This window comes from Tamandua tetradactyla, chromosome 20 (assembly GCF_023851605.1).
Source record: "Tamandua tetradactyla isolate mTamTet1 chromosome 20, mTamTet1.pri, whole genome shotgun sequence".
In the NCBI taxonomy this organism is placed as follows: Eukaryota; Metazoa; Chordata; class Mammalia; order Pilosa; family Myrmecophagidae; genus Tamandua; species Tamandua tetradactyla.
In genome coordinates this window covers 56,254,513-56,273,370 of record NC_135346.1, presented here as the reverse complement: position 1 = coordinate 56,273,370, position 18,858 = coordinate 56,254,513, and the positions used below count along the sequence as shown (strand labels likewise).

The following is an 18,858-nucleotide window of genomic DNA, read 5'->3' as shown; positions in this document are numbered from 1 at the left end:
GATCATTTGCCCAGTTCTGATTTGCGCAACAGAAAGCAAGTTTAAAATCCTCTTCAGCTTTCCCCTTTCATCACCAGTTTATTTTAATGGTGATTCCTCAACCCCCAAATCTGTACTCCATTCCTCTCTAACAGAGAAGAGAGGCTGAGTACCAAAGAGGTCTTGAGTGATTCAACTTCCCCTCTTAAATCGAAAAGAACATTTGTTCCAGGGTCCATCTCTTTGGAAGGAGAAAGGAATGGTAAACGGAATGCGATTTGATACACTTCTAAACGGGCGGCAGACATCCATCCCAGCCCAGGGAATGCAGTTCATTTCCATCATAGTTAGTTCCCTGTTTCTCAGCTTTAAGTTCGTGGTTGTTTTGCATTTAGGTTTGGTAGCTGGAAGATTTCAAGTTCAAGATTTTCCCTGGATTATCTGCAAACTACTCAGTTTCCGGCCACCTCTTCTCTGCCTTGCCACTTCTTCTAAGTCATCTTTCCCCATAGTTTGAGAAACTCTTAATTGCAATTCCATCTCTCTTTCATAACTATCTGCTAGATTAAATACTTTGAAGCATTTAATCTAGATTAAATACTAGACTGCTAGATTAAAATACTTCAAAGTTATTCAGTATTTTTGCTAAACAGCACCCCCCTCCCCACCCATGGCTGAATCTAGCCAAGACTCTTGATTTTCCATTAAAATAATAATTTAAAATGCCAGCCCATCCATCTGGGTGGCATTATTTGAGTTAAGCCCAGCTGAGTTCAAAGAGCACCTCTTAAAATAATTGTGAGTTTGACAAACTTTACTGCAGTAAAACAAATGTTTAATTTAATTCAGAATAAGAGAAGAAATAACTCTTCAATAAAATATATAAAATTGTACAAGGCACCCTTTCAAAGGGATGCAAGAGTATACTGAGGGTGGGAGGGCAGTACCAATGGACAAGAAGGTGAAATACCAGGGAGGTAAATGGGCTGTCTGACAACACCATTTTTAGAAAGTCGAAACAAGGCTTTATCTTCTGCTCCCCACATGTTAAAAAGTATATGTTTCTCTGATAGATCTAGCACACGATAGGTACACACACACAGAGCATGGTGTTGCTTTTTTTTTCTTTCTGAATCTAGTAAGTGTTCAAGAATATTTAGCACACAGGTAGCTGCTACAAAATATTCATTTTTTAAAGCATAAAATTTCACCTCCCACACCTGCAAAAAATCACCTTTGCAACGTGTGAGGATAGACATACCTAGTATTTCACAGAAACCATCAATTCCTCCTGACATGCTTTAACTTTTCACTCTCCAATTATCTGAAATGTAGTTAGGCAACAGCCTTGAGCAGAATTAGGAAGTCCTCCCCTTTTCCACCTTATCCCCAGGCATTCAAGGATTCTTCTCATCCCCCTTTTACTGATCTTACCAAAAAAAGAAAAAAAAAAAAAAGAAAGAAAAAGTAAAACTTTAGCAATGTTGAGAGGGGGAAAGGAAAGGGCCAAGTATGACCCTGAAGAATGAGGTTTTTTTACACATATAAAAATGCAAAAACGCAGGCGGGCCACGGTGGATCAGCAGGCAGAGTTCCGGTCTGCCATGCCCTAAGACCCAGGTTTGATTCCTGGTGCCTGGCCACGCAAAAAAATAAAACTAAAAAAGCAAAAACAGGATGTGTCCCTTTCCCTTTGAGGAGTCTATCCATATCTACTTTCTATACATTGTGTATAATTCTACTATTTCTTTTCTGTTAGCAAGTCAAACCATCAAAATCACTAATTTTGTAGTCTCAGTTTTAGCAATTTTTCTCCCCTTACCAAAAAAAAAAAAAAATACATAAGCAGTCTCCTTTAGGAAGGCGATATACAGAAAAAGTATATATATATATGTATATAAATTTTGCTTTTCAAAATAATTTGAATTTTTATGTCTGCTGTATAAAAATGTATATTTTATTATATATATATTTATATATAAAAACTGTCAGAGCCAATCTTCTTGAAAGAAACAGGGGGCATCTGGAAGATTACACCAAGGAAATGCAGCTTGGTGTCTCCAGCCTCAAAAACAAATTCAAACTATGTCGTGTGTCCCTGACGGCCTAGCTGCTTAGGATGGTGCAAAAGCGAGGTTTGCAGGAGTACTGGGCTGGTAGTGCCTTCTTGGAGAGGGAGAGGGAACCCTTTATCAAAACATCCACTGTGTAGTCTATTATCTCCTCTTCCTTAGGATAAGTGGTACATGCCATATCCAACTGGCGTCGCATAGAGTCCAACGGGCGGAATGGGGAGCACAGGTCTATGGAAAGGGTAGGATGCTCCGTATATGGATGCCGCTTGCAGGGGTGAGTTGATGGGGAAGGGGATGCTGAAGCCAGAGGGGAGCATGGGTTTTGCAGCCATTTTCAGCTTTTCCAGTTCTGCTTCCTGAAGTCTTTTCGCCTTAGCCCTTCGGTTCTGGAACCAGATTTTGACCTGGGTCTCTGTGAGGTTCAGAGAGCTGGAGAACTCTGCACGCTCCGCAATGGACAGGTACTGTTTCTGGCGGAACTTGCGCTCCAAAGCCAGGAGCTGGGACGTGGTGAAGGGCGTGCGTGGCTTCCGATTGGTTTTATGTTTCCGCAGGGTGCAGGTGGTAGGGCTCAAATGTCCTGGAGAACAGAGAGGGGAGTGAATTAGCAAAAGAAAGTGGCTTTTCTCTCCAGGTTGGGGCTGGGAAGCCTCCTTTCTTAAGGAAACCCACTTAGCTTAAAAAAAGATAAACATATATGTATGGATTCTTTTTGGTTTCATTTTTTTCAACAACGTACCTCTGTTAAAACCATGCCTGCTCTGAGTGGGGATTGAAGCAGAGAAGGACCATATTTAGACAGATAATTGTTAATTAAGAAGTTTTTACAAAAAATTAGGGAACTTGATGTAATGGAACTTTCTTCATGGCAAACAGCATTAGAGACAATGAGAATGGAACATATATGCACAGACCAGCCCTCATAAATCAAGAGAACTAAGTGTTCTCTTGATAATAAAACCCCACCCTTCTAGCTTAATTTCACTGGTCTTTAAAATGGGAGTGTGTGTGTGTGTGTGTGTGATGATAATCTTCAATTCCTGAGATAAATCACAGGTGAGAAGGCAAAAGGAAAAGGGACTTATAAACTGGTTTAGCCATTTCCCTTGGTCCCTCCCCCCCTCTGAACCAGGAAAAGTTGGACCATTTCAGCATATTTATAAAGGATAATCATGCAGATAAGGTCTGTGGTAAATTAATAGCGTCTTTGGATTTGGGGGCAAACCCATGTCATAAACCACAGGGCTGTCATTCCATCCAGCCTGCAGATTATGAAAACCTGAACATCATTTTACAGATCTGTATGTGGGCTCAATTTCTTGGCCGGGTGCTTCTGTAATATAAACTTTACAAAGAAGGAGGGAAAAATTAGCTCGCCCATAAATATAAATGTCAGAGGAAATCATGCTGCCTCTGAATGGAAAGCATGTGATGACATCTTAGAGTCATCTCCTTTACCAAGTCTATGGTCTAGGGCAAATGTGTCAATGATTAGTTCGTCACCAGAATTTAGAAGGAGGGGAAGAGTAAGCAAAATAAAGGTATACAACAGCATCCAGACTCGGTGTTTAAAATGGATTCAATTAGGAGACACCTTCAGATTGGGCATCCCTTGTGATTCCAAGAAAACATTGGGCTTGTTTTCTTCAAGGAGGGGTGGGTGGGTAAGGGAGCTGTGGGGCTAGAGTGCTAAACAATTAATTGTCTGCATTTGGCTTTTATGAGCTATGCTAATTTTCCAAATGTAGCCACAGTAGTAACTCCAAAGTACGCACGGGGAGAATGTCACATTTCTTGTTTAGTTACTTTGGTGGCCCAAGAGAGAGTTTACACCTCATACTTGAGGGTGACACAGCACAAGTTCCAACTCAGCCTCCGTTTCCATTAAGAGATTGATTTGTCCTAGTGTCAGTGACTAAAAAAGAAAAGAGGCAGTGGATTCTGCAATCAATCGAACAAATCTGGGGGAGGGATAACAACCAGAAATCTGGACTTTTGTATTTGTTAATCCCTAAATTAACCAGCCAGCAAGGGTGCCTACTTTTTAATTTACTAATAAAGAGACTGGGCAGAATTCTCACCCTTCCCAAACCTGGCCTGGCTCTCGGGAGGACCCGGTCTGGGCTCTGAAGACCAAATTCCTAGTGTCTATACTGGGCAGGGTAATTCTGGCTGCTACTTGGGGTGCATTTGAATTATGAAATGCAGGCAACCTGGATTGCACATGTTGATCAAAAACATAAAGCTTCGATGCTTCCTCCAGGTGCTACTCCCAACCCCCACCCCATTTTAAATCAGCCAGGAGGAAGGATGCGATTATAGTACCCAAAACATTTATCCTACTTCCTCCAAATAACAAAACCAGGCCTAAGGTGGTGGCTTCCTCCGGCCTGCCCGCCTTCCCGCCTGCCCTCGAGGGTCCCTGGTTTTGCACTCCCTGGACCCACTACTCCCAACCACAGGGTCATCTCTTCCAGGCTTCAAGCGCCAATGACCCACTTTGTTTCAAAATTAAATCCTTTCTCGGGATCTCAGGCTCTTCTCCCAGGAAGGCCATACCCAGGGCCCGGCCCGTGGCTGGCTTTCAGAGATGGGGAAGCTGTGGAAGTACAGGGCTGGGATGTTTACAGAGGGAGCAGGGGAATTGCGGTGGCAGACCCCTGAGGCTGAACAAAGCTAAGACTTCTGACCTCAGACACCGCACATCATTTAAAGCCTGAATCCTTGATGTGCCGCTGGTATTGCCCCAGGCCTATCAAAGTCCTAGTACTTGATATTTGTTAAACAAATTAGGGCCAATAACATTTCTGAGCCTGTTTCATTTGTCAATAAAATGGGTAGATATTACCAACTCCTCAGGACGGTTGGAAGTGCTAAAGTTAAGTATAGAATACTTGAGAGTGTGCAGAGCCATGTCTGCCACCTGTTACGTGATCATTAAATGTCCCCTAACTTTTTAGGGGGGTCAGGACCCCACGCAGTGTGCATGGATTCCTCTAAACCCTGCTGTAACGTCCTATCTGTTAACAAGAGTCCGCAACTGCGAAACGGAGATCAGACAATAAATTATGGTGGAAAGTGCTATAAAACGCAGTACAAACTCAAATTTTAAATTCCTGGAGTCTTTAATCTCCGTGCCTTTTCAGTCTTTCTGTTTCTAACAGGGTGGACAGAGATGGTCTGAGGCAGCAGCCCCAGAGGGCTCTGGGCATATGGCCTTGTTTTGTTCACAAAATACCTTGCCAGGTGAGTCTTAAAGGCTGAATGATGGGAACCGAGAAAGGTATGGTTCTCTGGGCTTCAGAGAACGGCCCTCTCTGCCCCCCTCCCCCCCACCTTTCCCAGGGAAACAGTGCAGGCCGCAGGTGGGTGGGTGAGGGAGTGGAAAAATCACCAAGGCCTGGAGATGGAAGTCAAAGGAGCTGTATTTGGGGATGATTTCAAATTGTTAAAAGGCCCGGGGTGGGGGTGGGGGGGCAAATGGGTCTCAAAACTGGAGGAGAGATAGGCCCTACTTGGTCTGACTCTCATCCCTTCTGTCTCAGTGGGTAGGACTTGGGGTGCAGGCGCCTGCTATTTCTGTTCAGAGGGAGCAAAGGAGGCCAGCGCACCGTAGAGGAGCAGGGCTTGGACGCCAGGTCCCCGTTTTGCATGCCGCGGTTGTTGGTGACCCAGTACAAGCAACTTCAGTCCTCTCAAGGCCTCGGTTTCCACTTCTGAAAAAGGGCGAAACCACAGGCCCTGTGCCTCTACCTCCACTTTGGGATTCTAGCGAGGATATGAGGATATTGAGCACCACACCAAAACTCGCAAGCGCTGCGAACGATTATGAGCCAAATAGAGTCCGCCCCCTACTGACCCCACCCGCTCCCGGCGAAGTTCAGAGCCTCGGAAGCGAGGTCCTGGCTGCGGGCACCACTGGGCCACATTTCCTCGAGGCATCTGTCTCAAGCCACCATCCCTTCATGTGATCCGGCTTAGACACTAGCGGGGGGCCCGGGAGATAATGATTTCTATCCGATGCAGGGTTAAACTTCAGTTAGTTCATCTTTACAACGGGGATGCATCTCGCAGGGTGAATTTTGAAAAGAGACATAGTATCCGCCTCATCCTTGGCACATATCGAGTGCTCATTAAACGTGGATGGTCATTCCCGGAACAGAGCCGGGTGGACACCGAAACAAAAAGAAGCTGAACAGCCAGAGAGCTCAGGGATGCGCGCTGGAGAAAACCGCAAGCGAGGGACCCAGCAAACGCAGCAGGGGCTTGCACTTCCAAGGCCAACGAGTACCCTCTGGCATGGATTCGGATACGCGTTGTGTGGATGTCACCCCGAGGTGCTGTGAGATGCGGTGGGTGCGCAGGAACCCTAGGATATCCAGTGGCCAAGAACTACCAAGCTTGCTTTCCCGGACGTATAAGTGCAGAAGGAACCTCGGTACCCCCAGCCTGGAACACCCGCTCCCGGCTCCCTCCAAAACCCCACGCACCCGCCTGCCCCTGGTCCCGGGCCCGGCGCTTACTCACTTGGCGGCGGCGAGTATCTGCCGGGTTCCTGCATCCACGCCGCTCCGTCCTCGGAGTTTTCCGACTTGACCGAGGGGGGTTCGAAGGGCTTGACGAGCGGCCCGGGGCTGTGCGCTTCCCGGGTGCGGTGTCCCGGCAGCAGCAGCGGCGGCCGCACGGTGGCCCCGGTGGAGGTACTTTCGGCCGATCGTGGGGGCGCCTCCTTGGGAGGCTTCTTGTCCGACATGAGCGCCTCCACGCTGAAGGGCAGACTGGACACCTTGACGCGGCGCTCCTCCGCAGCCCCCTGGGCACCCCCAGGCCCCGGGCCCGGCCCGGCTACCATCACCGGGCCCTCATCATCGGAGGCGAACAGGTCACTGCCTTTGGACGGAGAAGCCATGACTCCTCTGTCCTAATAGCTCCCGAATCACGGCTACTCTTGCGGCCGGACAGCTGGGACTCGAACTTTTTTGGGGGACGAGACGGGAGGGGCGCGGCGGGAGCCCAGCCGTTCCTCCAAGGGGAAGTGAGAGACCCTGGCTCAGCCAATCCGCCCCGGCTCTGGAGCTGACGTCACAGGCGCTCTCTTCCGATTGGCTCTCCCGGAAGAGGCTGGGCCTTTTTTTTTTTTTTCCTGTTTGAAATAAATTAGGAGTTAATTACAGGAGCAGTCAGAGTCGTTATTAGGCGATCCCTTAAGGGTTATAATCACACCAAAACTGAAAAGTCCAAGGCGTAATTAAGGCCGATTATTTTAAAGAGGAAGTTCGCTGAGTCCCATTTCTTCTCTTTTGACCCCCCGCCTTTTTAAAAGGCACCTCGCGCCTCCCCTTTCACTGCCGCAACACGTTGAAAGTTTGCAAGTGAAGTTATCTTATGCAGGAGGAACATTTCATGAAGCTCCTACTATGCGCCAAAAAATGGGCTAACTTTGCAACTGTAAGAGAGCCCTGAAAAACTCGGGCCAGGTTCCCTGCTAAAGAAAATACAAGCAAAGCGTTTAGAAAAGAATCTTGTACTTGAGCGCTCAATAGCGTCAGGTATTATAACTGAATAAGAGAAGAAGAGCAGCCGGAGGGAGCCAGAGGTCCTGGTCAGGGGCCCAAATAGCTTGGACTGGAGAATTTAAACCCCGTCTCTTCCGCTCGGAAACAACCAGCGCAGCCTTAAAAGCTTGGAATTCGCCTGTTTTCTTTTCCTTGAATCTCCTCTCTGAGAGAGATCCGGATCCGATTTTTTCCCAAGACTGCATGAAAAGGTGTGTCCGTCCATCTGAGCGCGTTTGTCAAATGTGTTTGGGTGCCAGTGTTTTATACTTCAAGCGGATGGAGGGGGGTGTTGAGGCGCCGATAGTATCCGTGGCCTCCCTTCCCCTTACAAATCTCCCAACACCCGTGTTTCCAGTTTGTATATTCCCGGCCTGTGTACCTTTCTGGGGAGCACATTTTTGTCCACTGCACAGATCTCTTCTCGCAACCCCAACTTATTCCCTCGGTAAATGTCCCAGCGCCTCTGGAGGACTGTCTGTCCCGGAAAACGGAGAGCCAGGTTTTAGGGTTCATTGACCTGGGATCTCCGCTATTCCGCAGGCCGCCGGGTCAGGACTGAAAGCTTCAAGGGACTCGAGGCTGCAACTGCTTCTTCCTATATCTCAACGAATATCCCGCAAGTGATGAGGTAAAACAGGGAGTCGCCCAACTCAGGGTTTCACGTGGAGTAGATGTTGCCTAAACAATTCCGAGAACATTGGAAAGAAGGGGCAACGTTTTTTAATGATGTAAATGGCCGACTTGGGACCTCTCAGTCTTTGCTGTTTCAAGAGTCTTAGAAACTTGACCCCTAGCCCTGCAGACCTCAAACTCCCCTTTCCCTCAGCACCTCTCTGATGCACTGTGCTTCCCTCACACCTAAATTCTGCCTAGAGGGAAGCCTGGTTGATCCAGGAGACACGGAAGCTTAGAGGACGAATACAGTCTTCACTGGCCAGTTAATTCAATTTTATTAAAAGTGGTCCTGGAAAAAGTTGAAGACTACATTAGTCCGAAACGTTGTCTTCTTTTCAGAAGGATCACTGGATTTCTCTTCCGCCACTACTAACAAGCACTTTTTTTTTCTTTCACAAACTAGAAGCTCAGAGAACGTTAAAAAAGAAAAAGAAAAAGAAAAAAAAAAAGAGGAGCTGGAAATGTATGCATTTTCCCCTTGAGTCATACCTGATGATAACTGGCTTGATATGCATCTCAAATATAGTACAGGTAAATCCGGATGAAGTTCTATGACTTCTTGATGTGCATGGCAAGGTACAGGCTTTATATTTTGGAAGCAAACCTGAAATTCGTTGAGCCCTCCAGCTGCCAATGTGTACAAAAGGGCTCAGTTTTCGGTTATGCTGAACCCAGTCACTGTTTTATAATTGTTCCTGAAAATCCATTGTTAATATTTATCAGCTTAGTGGCACACAGGGTCATTCCTGGGAAATTAAAATAAATTAATACAACTGGGGCTCCTTTATTTTAATGAGAGAAGTTAGGTCCCCCTATTCCCTGTTCCTGAAGTGCAGGCAGAGGAAAGAAAAGTATGAAGACAAAAACTGGGAAATAGTAGATATGTATTTAAAAAAAAAAAGCTAGTGTTAAAAGCAGGGGTGCCAAGCTCTGGCTTTTGGGGGTCGAATGAAGGATTCCCAGGGCATAAGCAGACTGCTCTCCATGCTCTCCGCCTCTCCAGTTCCCTCCTGGGATGAACACTATTCAAGAAAGGATCTGACTTCAGAGGGGGAAAAGGGTGGAACCTCAACCTAACTACAGCCCTTTATGGAAAGCCCCATCTGTACATTTGCTCCAGCACTGGCTGCATTTTAGGAACATTTCTTTTTTCATGGAGGCATGACATTGGGTGTTAGGTCACCTCCCAAGGCCTGCTTTTTATCTCTAAAATGGGAGATAAAAATCCTTACCTGGCATGGCTATGATAATTAAATTCAACAGGCTTCATAAAGTAACTAGATGGTGTAAGGGGATCAATAAATGCAAAAAACATTGCTGGATACTAAAAGCTCTAACAATCCTTCTAATGCTTTCTCTCTGCCAAAGTGTCCACAAAATGAGATGCAACGCATCTTCCACCTTCACAGAACTCACGGTGGCCTCGGCCTAAAAAGTGACCTTGTTTGGGTGGCTTCCCTTAGTGGACTGGCCTAGACACATAGAACGCAATCAAATGGACGATCTGGATGACGTTTGCGTCCCGTCAGCATGTGCAGGCAGCAAAGTGGGGTTCCCGTCGGAACTCAGCCACCCATTCATCGTCAGTTTTAGTAGCTGGACCTGTCTTCCAGGATCTCATTTATTTATTTCAGCACACCACGCTCCGGGAGACCTTAGGCTAGGAAGCGCGAAGTACATGGCCCAGGGTTGCCCCCGTTCCCCCGGGCCTGCACTGAATAGTCCTCGGCCCACAGACACTTAACCTCCACCTTCCCACGCCCCCTCTGGGCATTTCTACCGCGGGGTCTGAACTCTTTGGGGAGTAGGAGCGCGCGAGCGCCGCGCTCCCTGGTAACTGTGGAGCGCTGCGCGCAGACCGCAGCGTTTGCAACCCCAAGCAAAGCTCGCCCGAGCACGGCAGCTAGGAAGGGGCGGGGGAGGGGCGGGGAGGGGGCTGTAGACGGGCCAGGGCTGCGGGCAGGCGCCAGGCGCGGGGAGATGAAAGGCGGGCTCCGGGGGAAGGGGCTGCGCCGGGTGACCGGCTCCAGCCGCGCCGGGCGCCCCGCCCCCGCCCCGCCCCGCCCCCGCTGCCCCGGGCAGAGGCGGCTGCCCGCGCCGGAGCCGCGTTAATTGCTCTCGGCCCCGGCACTCAGCCTGCGCGGAGCCGGGACAACCTCGCTCCCGGAGGAATGACAATTCTCCCTAATGGGACAACCTCACTCCCAGAGGAGTGACAATTCCTGCTAATGGGCCGCTCGTTAGCGGCCTTTTCTCCCAAACCGGGGTATCAGAAGCGGGCAGACAAGCGGGCGCCAGTGTCCGCCTGGAATTCCGCAACACTGTTCCTATCCCCCCACACCACCAAGCGGTTTGCTGTGTGACCTCGGGCAAATGGCTGCTCCTCTCTGAACTCCTTTTTCTTACCTGTGCGGTACGGAGCAGGAACGGAGAAAAACAGAGTTCGATGTTTCCAGACATTTAGAGAGCTGACTCTCCGAGTCACACAGCCGGGAAAGGGATGGACGGGTCTTCAGAGTCACCACTCGACATTCTGTGGGGGACAGATCACTCGTTTGGACCCCAAAGTCGGCTTTCTCCTTGTCCTGGACCACCGAGGTCAAGACCCCGGCCCCATACCCGGCCAGAAGAAACCGGGCCATTGCCATAGAGCTCCCCAGGTTATCAAAGGCCGCTGGAGACCTGAGCTTTCATTTGGGTCCCCATTTTACAGATGAGGGGAGTCGAGGCGCAGTGAGAGAAGAGCCCGGCCCGAGGTCAACTCCGGGAGGGAAGACGCTTGGTACAAGGACGTCAGGGGGTTGGGAAGTGGCGCCGGGCGCCGAGCCACCTCTCAGGTCCCCGCAGAATGGAGAGGGAGGGGCCAGCTCATGGATAGTTCCGTGTGTTCCTTGCCACACAGCAGGTGCGAGGGTTGTGGACAGAAGAGCCGCGGGAACTGTGCCAGAATTCTGTAGTTCTGACTGCAGACCCTAACGTGACTTCTTACCATTTGCTACCATCACCTCACCCGGCGTCAGTTTCCCCTTTTGGAAAATGACCGTATTGACGATCAGTCTACAAAGTTGTGGCAATGATCGGATGCCAGACCTTAGGGAAAACGAGCAGTACAGAGGGAAAGCTCTACCCACCCCAGCCTCACAGAGCTGCGCTGGGCTGAGATAGGGTTGAGCCACTTAATTCTTATGCGACTGGACAGATTCACTTTTCCTCTTCTGTAATGTGGGAATAATAATGCTACTCACCTCCCTGGAAATTAAAAGAATGCAAGTAAATTACCCAGGATAGTGCTTAGCACTCAGTAAATATTGGATTTTATATCATTTCTTAGATCATTTTTCGTTTTATTTATTTTTAAAGATGAACATTCTCACCCTATCATCATTCCATTCTTGGTATATAATCAATGTTATTTTTTAAAGCCTCATTTTCCAATCTGCCTTTTGTTGCACATATCTGGGATTCATTGATCCAGTGATCCATTGTTGGATAGCTTGAGGCAAGGGGCTGCCACTTTCTAAAGCCTCAGTTTTTTTCTCTGTAAAATGGGACTATCTACCCATCCCCAAGAGGAGAAAGCAGATTGGCAGCTCTGTCAAGAGAGAGGTGGGAATTAAGGGAAGAAGAAATAGTTTAGAAAACAATATGGCATATCACCAGTCTCCCAGCCCCTGGGCACAACTGGCTGGCCCCTTCCCAAGCCCTGCCCCTAACTGGGCAAAAGTTCCCAGGTTCTGATCTGTTTGCAGAGAAAGATCCAAATGGCTCCCTGAAAGAGTTGGTGCAAGGCTGTGTACTGCAGCCTTAGGGAACCAGTTCATCTGTCAGGAACAACACCTGGAGGAGAATGCCTTGCCATTCACAAATCTCTGCCCTCACCCACCCTTCTCAGCTTCCCCTCTGTAAAACCAGAATAACCACCCACCCATACAGTGCTGGGCTGAGATGAGGTTTTAACCAGAGTTCCAAAGCTGTCAGCTCTTTCCCTCTTAATCTTCAACAAACCCTCTGAGGTAGGGCCCTTATTCCTCCTTTAAGAAGAGATAATTGAAGTGTAAGCCTTGATAAATTTCACCCCACTTTGAATAGCTGGCAGAGACCTGAATTAGGGTTTGGCTGATTCTAAAATATCTGTATGTTGCTTGAGGCGGGAGGTATTTTAAAAGCAGGAGGGTAGACAGCTGGAGATGCTCCCAGCAAAGAAGTATATACTATTCCCTTTTTCTTCCTACTTTATAGATGGGACTGTTGAGTATGGGAAGGACTAAACCCCTAGTGAGGCATGAGGCCACGCAACAAAACGGCACCTTGATTTTTAGATTCCCAAATACTTTGACCAGGATCTCAAATCTATCATATTTGGTGACCTCCAAATTGTTTTGGCTTCAATAAGCAGCAGACCGGGCGTGGGGGAGGAGGGGAGAAGGAAGTTTGGGCAATTGTTTAATGGACATAATTGCATTTTTTTTAATTAAGGAAAATAGAATCTCTTCCAGTTGCTCCACACCCGGTAGCCCGGTGGAGGAATGAGCAGGGTTTACTTCACCTTGAGGATGAAGTCGATTAGAAGCAATTACGAAGAATTTTGTTAGTCATTTCTGGGAGAGGGTTTGGGGCGTTGGAACTGGGTCCCAGGTTTGTGCCAGCCTTGTGCAGGAAGACCCCTAACCTTGCTAATACAAATCTGGGCAACTTTTGCCTGACGCATTGCATGCAAGGCGCTTTCACCTGCGAGACATCCTTTGCTGCACCGGGTCGCACCCGGGCGCGGGGAACCCCTTTCTCCCTAGTCCCTCCCTGCTTTCTCCCATCCCCCATTTTGCAGAAGTGATAGCTAGCTCAGCGAGGCTCCGACACTTGCCCAAGGTCACAAACCGTGTTGGGCGGGAAAGCGTGGAGGCACTGGCTCCCAGCTCCACGCTCTCTGAACTCCCGAGGAACTAGACCCGGAGGGGCGGAGCAGCCCTGCCACTTCCATCCTCGGGGACCCTCGGAGAGGCGGGCCAGGTCGGAGACCGAGCCTCCGGGGCCTGGATCCTCAGAGATACTTGTCCCCGCCTCCGCCCCCACCTCGCCAAACCCCTCCCCTCTCCCACACACACACCTGGGATTTATCTTGCGTCCACAGTTCTGCGTCCGGAAGAGCACCTGGCAAGGTGAGGGCCTCAAAAAATGTTAGATGAATAAATCGGGGAATCGAAATGGCAGGAGAGACTTCGGTGTCTGCCCACTAGCTTTCTCCGGTGCCTCTGGAATAAATCTTCAGTTGTGAGGGTTGATGTTGACGACTGGAACTCCCCTGGGGAAGGGGGGACCTTGTGGTTTTCAGTCGTCAAAACCAAACAAACAAACTGGGTGCTCATTCTGCTCCCGAACCTCAATTTATTGAAATTTCAATTAGTTTTCACATTCTTCTATAAATATTCATTTTACAGACCGGAAAAGAGTTGGGGAGGTTGTCACCTACCCAAGGTTATGCAGCCTGAAAGTGACCCAGCCCGCATTTGACCTCAGGTGAATCTGACTCCAAACCCCAAACTGGTTTCCCTTTATCATCCTTCAGATCGCACATCCGTTGTCCCTAGGTTAAAGTGGCCAGAGTCACTCAGCGTCCCACTGTTATCTTCTCCCAGTCATTTTAGTAATAGCTTGATTGGCTCTATTTCCCAGATTTCCTGAAACGATGGTATATTTTTACCATAGGGAAAAAATGTGTTTAGAAAAATACAAGCTGATAGCTTGAATTTCTCCTCCCCATGATAATAGCAATAGCAATTGTTGTTTATTGAGTGTTTACTAAGTGCCTGGCATTATGCGAAGCAGATAACACGTACTAACTCCTTTAATACAACAACCCTGTTAGGTAGATATTAATATTGTCCTCACCTTACTGAAGGGGAATCTAGACAAAGTATTTATCTTTCTAATTGTGTATTTGCAAAGACACATCCTCTCCCCTACTTCTATCCATCCCCCAACCCTAGAAAGTAACAGTCACTGCCTTTTAAATAAGAAAAAGAAATTAGAGGTGAAGATAACTTTTATACAAAAAGCATTTCAAAATCTCTTCGGAATCTTATTAGACCCACAAACTTTACATACAGTTAGGTCGTCGTCTTAATGATAGCAATGATAATACCCTTTGTAAATGTAAGGCCCTGTGTTCTGTTTCCCCCATTCCAGCTTTTCACAGTTCCCTTGGCCTTTTGCAAATGGGTTTGCAGCTTTTGTGGGGCAGGCAGGAGAATGAAGGGAGAGAACTCAGTCTGGAAGCCCTCTCTTGCTGGGTGACTTCCAGCAGATCTCTTTCCCTCTCTGGGTCCTTTGTTCTTCACTCTGGCAAACTGAGGAGATTTAGTTGCATTTCATGTCAGCTCTGTTCTGTGATTCTATGATAAAGAAGGGAGCAGGAAGTGAAAAATCAGCCTGCTCTATATTCTGTTTACCTCTAGGCTGATGTTTCTAGGAAGGTGAAGGAGTGTGATGGACAGATCACGGGACTGAAGATGGGCTGGCTGGAGCCCCAATTTTATCCCCTACCAGCTGTGTGACCTGTGTGGTCAAGCTTCAATCTTCCCATCAGAAAATTGAGGCCACCAATCTCTGTTTCAGAGATTAGGGAAACTAAATGCAATGATGGATGCTAAATACCAGGGGAGCTGATGGTCCCCCTTCATTCCCTGTTGTTAGACTCCAGTGCAAGAAAGACCAAACCCATCTAAGTTTAAGCTTACTCATCATTCTGCCAGCCTTTCTTGGTCTCCCACGTGAGAAAGAAAGAGGGAATTTTCTGACTCAGCAGAAAAGAGAACTGGGAGGGAACCTCATGGATAATTGTTAATGACACAATTAGAGCTAACCCTGGTGGTGTGGACAATTGCAAAGAGGCTTATGGAAATTATGCTAAAATCCTTGGGGCCTTTGGGCAGCGCAAGGAAGCTTTGCCCAAGCCGTGGCATAGCCCTTCCCAGAGAAATTATTTTCGAGTCACTGGATCATGGAGACAAAGGCAAGGAAATTATTCCATTTTCAACTATCTCTTAATCCTTCCAGTATACTCGGGAGACTTTTTTTAGTATATCTTTAACACCTTGGCAATGAGTAAGAGCTGGGCAAATGGTCTTGGTGTCTTCAGAAGAAAACAGCAGCTGGCTAGTAAATAACATGGGGCTGTTTCCACTCTATTTTCAGAGTTAACCCATCACTGGTTGATAAATAATACCGCAACATAAATTTCACCTTCTAAGTTACTTTTTTTCTCTTGAAATGAGAGTTTCTTTAAAGTTAACATTAATTAAGCAATACTTGCTTGTTGGTAGCAAGCCTACTGGCTATTCTTGGGCAAGGGAACAATCATATATGTGGATACCTGAAGTTCAGGTTAACACTGATTGGCGGGAGAGAGCACTGCATTTCCTACAGAGCAGATTCAGGTTGGTCTCCTTCCCCAAATCCTGTTAGCTGGTTAGCCTTGGGCAAGTTGCTTCCCCTCTCTGAACCTCGGATTCCTTATCTGTAAAATAAGGGGGATAGTGATCAATCTGACTTCCCAGGTCTGCTGGAAAAATCCACCATGGAGATAATAGACCACACCACATTGGCATGGATGTATGGGGTTTGTTAGTATTATTAGAAAACAATGAATGGGAGAATTTGGTCACAACACTAGCTTATTTACCTTACTACCTGGTTATCTACCAGCTTAGTAGGAATTATAAAAGGGGGGAGAATTCTTTGAAGCTGAGATTTACTCCAAAATCACTTACACTTGTTTAATTAGTTCATCTTTTGAATCTGGATATGCAGGCTGCCATTTCCCTAGCAGATATTTTCACACTATTCATTGAACATCGTTATGCTCTGTAGGCAAAGTTAAGTTACTGGCAAGTTGCAAACAGGCAGAAAATACTTTCATCTGTCTTTCTTATAAATAATTAACATTTTGCCTGGTTTGCAGCTTTTTTTTTTCTTCCTTTCTTTCCTCCTTCCTTCTCATTCCCCTCCCTCCAATTCTCTCTCCTTTTCATGGGCAGCTCTATAAACAGAGTTAGTGCTAGACTTGCAACGCTGGCACTATACCTACCCTCAAAAATCTCCCATTTGAAAGTTTTTAGAATGTTTAGATGTTCTAAAAATGATCACGGTGAAGAATACACACTTATGTGATGATATTGTGAGCCATTGATTGTATAATATGGGTGGACTGTACGTGCGTGGATATTTTTCAACAAAAATATTAAAGATGCCCCGAATTGCTAAAAACATCTTGAGGAAAAAAAACGAAGCTGGAGGTCTCGCGCTGCCTGACTTTAAGGCATATTATGAAGCCACAGTGGTCAAAACAGCATGGTATTGGCATAAAGATAGATATATCGACCAATGGAATCGAATAGAGTGCTCAGATATAGACCCTCTCATCTATGGACATTTGATCTTTGATAAGGCAGTCAAGCCAACTCACCTGGGACAGAGCAGTCTTCAATAAATGGTGCCTAGAGAACTGGATATCCATATGCAAAAGAATGAAAGAAGACCCATATCTCACACCCCATACAAAAGTTAACTCAAAATGGATCAAAGATCTAAACATTAGGTCTAAGACCATAAAACAGTTAGAGGAAAATGTTGGGAGATATCTTATGAAACTTACAATTGGAGGCGGTTTTATGGACCTTAAACCTAAAGCAAGAGCACTGAAGAAGGAAATAAATAAATGGGAGCTCCTCAAAATTAAACACTTTTGTGCATCAAAGAACTTCATCAAGAAAGTAGAAAGACAGCCTTCACAATGGGAGACAATATTTGGAAATGACATATCAGATAAAGGTCTAGTATCCAGAATTTATAAAGAGATTGTTCAACTCAACAACAAAAAGACAGCCAACCCAATTACAAAATGGGAAAAAGACTTGAACAGACACCTATCAGAAGAGGAAATACAAATGGCCAAAAGGCACATGAAGAGATGCTCAATATCCCTGGCCATTAGAGAAATGCAAATCAAAACCACAATGAGATATCATCTCACACCCACCAGAATGGCCATTATCAACAAAACAGAAAATGACAAGTGCTGGAGAGGATGCGGAGAAAGAGGCACACTTATCCACTGTTGGTGGGAATGTCAAATGGTGCAACCACTGTGGAAGGTAGTTTGGCGGTTCCTCAAAAAGCTGAATATAGAATTGCCATACGACCCAGCAATACCATTACTGGGTATCTACTCAAAGGACTTAAGGGCAAAGACACAAACGGACATTTGCACACCAATGTTTATAGCAGCGTTATTTACAATTGCAAAGAGATGGAAACAGCCAAAATGTCCATCAACAGATGAGTGGCTAAACAAACTGTGGTATATACATACGATGGAATATTATACAGCTTTAAGACAGGATAAACTTATGAAGCATATAATAACATGGATGGACCTAGAGAATATTATGCTGAGTGAGTCTAGCCCAAAACTAAAGGACAAATACTGTATGGTCCCACTGATGTGAACCGACATTCGAGAATAAATTGGAATATGTCATTGGTAACAGAGACCAGCAGGAGTTAGAAACAGGGTAAGATAATGGGTAATTGAAGCTGAAGGGATACAGACTGTGCAACAGGACTAGATACAAAAACTCAAAAATGGACAGCACAATAATACCTAATTGTAAAGTAATCATGTTAAAAAAAAATATTAAAGAAAAAAACTCCCATTCTAGGGATGAACTTGGCCCTGCCTGACATTGTGGGACTGAGAAAGACTTATTAACCAAAAGGAGGAAGAGAAACGAAACAAAATAAAGTTTCAATGGCTGAGAGATTTCAAACAGAGTTGAGTTTATTCTGGAGATGATTCTTATGCAATACATAGAATATATATTTTTTCAGTTTTTGGTGTATTGAAGTGGCTAGAGGGAAATGCTTGAAACTGTTGAACTGTAATCCAGTAGCCTTGATTCTTGAAGATGACTGTACAACTATAGAGCTTTTAAGGTGTGATCATGTGGTTGTGAAAAGCTTGTGACTACACTCTCTTTATCCAGTGTATGGACTCGGGTAAGAAAACAAAAGATAAAATAAATAAATAAATAATAGGGGCCTATGGAGAGTATGATATGTTTTGGGTGTTCATTTTAACTTTTTTCTTTTTATTAATATTTTTATTTTTGGAGTGATGAAAATGTTCAAAAATAGATTGTGATGATGAGCACACAGCTGTACGATGATACTGTGAAGCACTGATTGTACCCTGTGGATGATTATATGGCATGTGAATATATAATATACCCCAATAAAATTGCGTTAAAAAAATCTCCTGCTCTAATGGGTAGACAAACTTTCACCCATTAAGGATGTCAAAAAGACTACCCCAAAGGCAGGTTCATCTTGCAGAATTGTTTTTCTTTTATCCTCAGTGTTGGCTTGAAGAGAATTCATTAAATATTTTACTACATTGCCAACATTTAGAAAGCAGGGGACTTTCCCTAGAAATCTGGAATTCTTACTTCTCTGCACTCTCCAGTTCCCACTTGGCTCTGCCAATGGGGAGCATTTGCGAGTATAACTCCAGCAAT

The 18,858-nt window shown here is 46.0% G+C and overlaps 1 protein-coding gene across 1 annotated transcript; it reads right to left on the bottom strand.

Annotated features, from left to right (window-relative positions):
* Window positions 1-2,000: 2,000 nt before the first annotated feature.
* MSX2 (msh homeobox 2) lies at window positions 2,001-7,072 on the bottom strand. The gene is made up of 2 exons (XM_077138105.1): window positions 6,582-7,072; window positions 2,001-2,634 (listed from the first exon to the last, which is right to left on the bottom strand). The coding sequence occupies exons 1-2, from the start codon at window positions 6,961-6,963 to the stop codon at window positions 2,210-2,212; spliced, it is 807 nt and encodes a 268-aa protein (XP_076994220.1). The 5' UTR covers window positions 6,964-7,072; the 3' UTR covers window positions 2,001-2,209.
* Window positions 7,073-18,858: the final 11,786 nt, after the last annotated feature.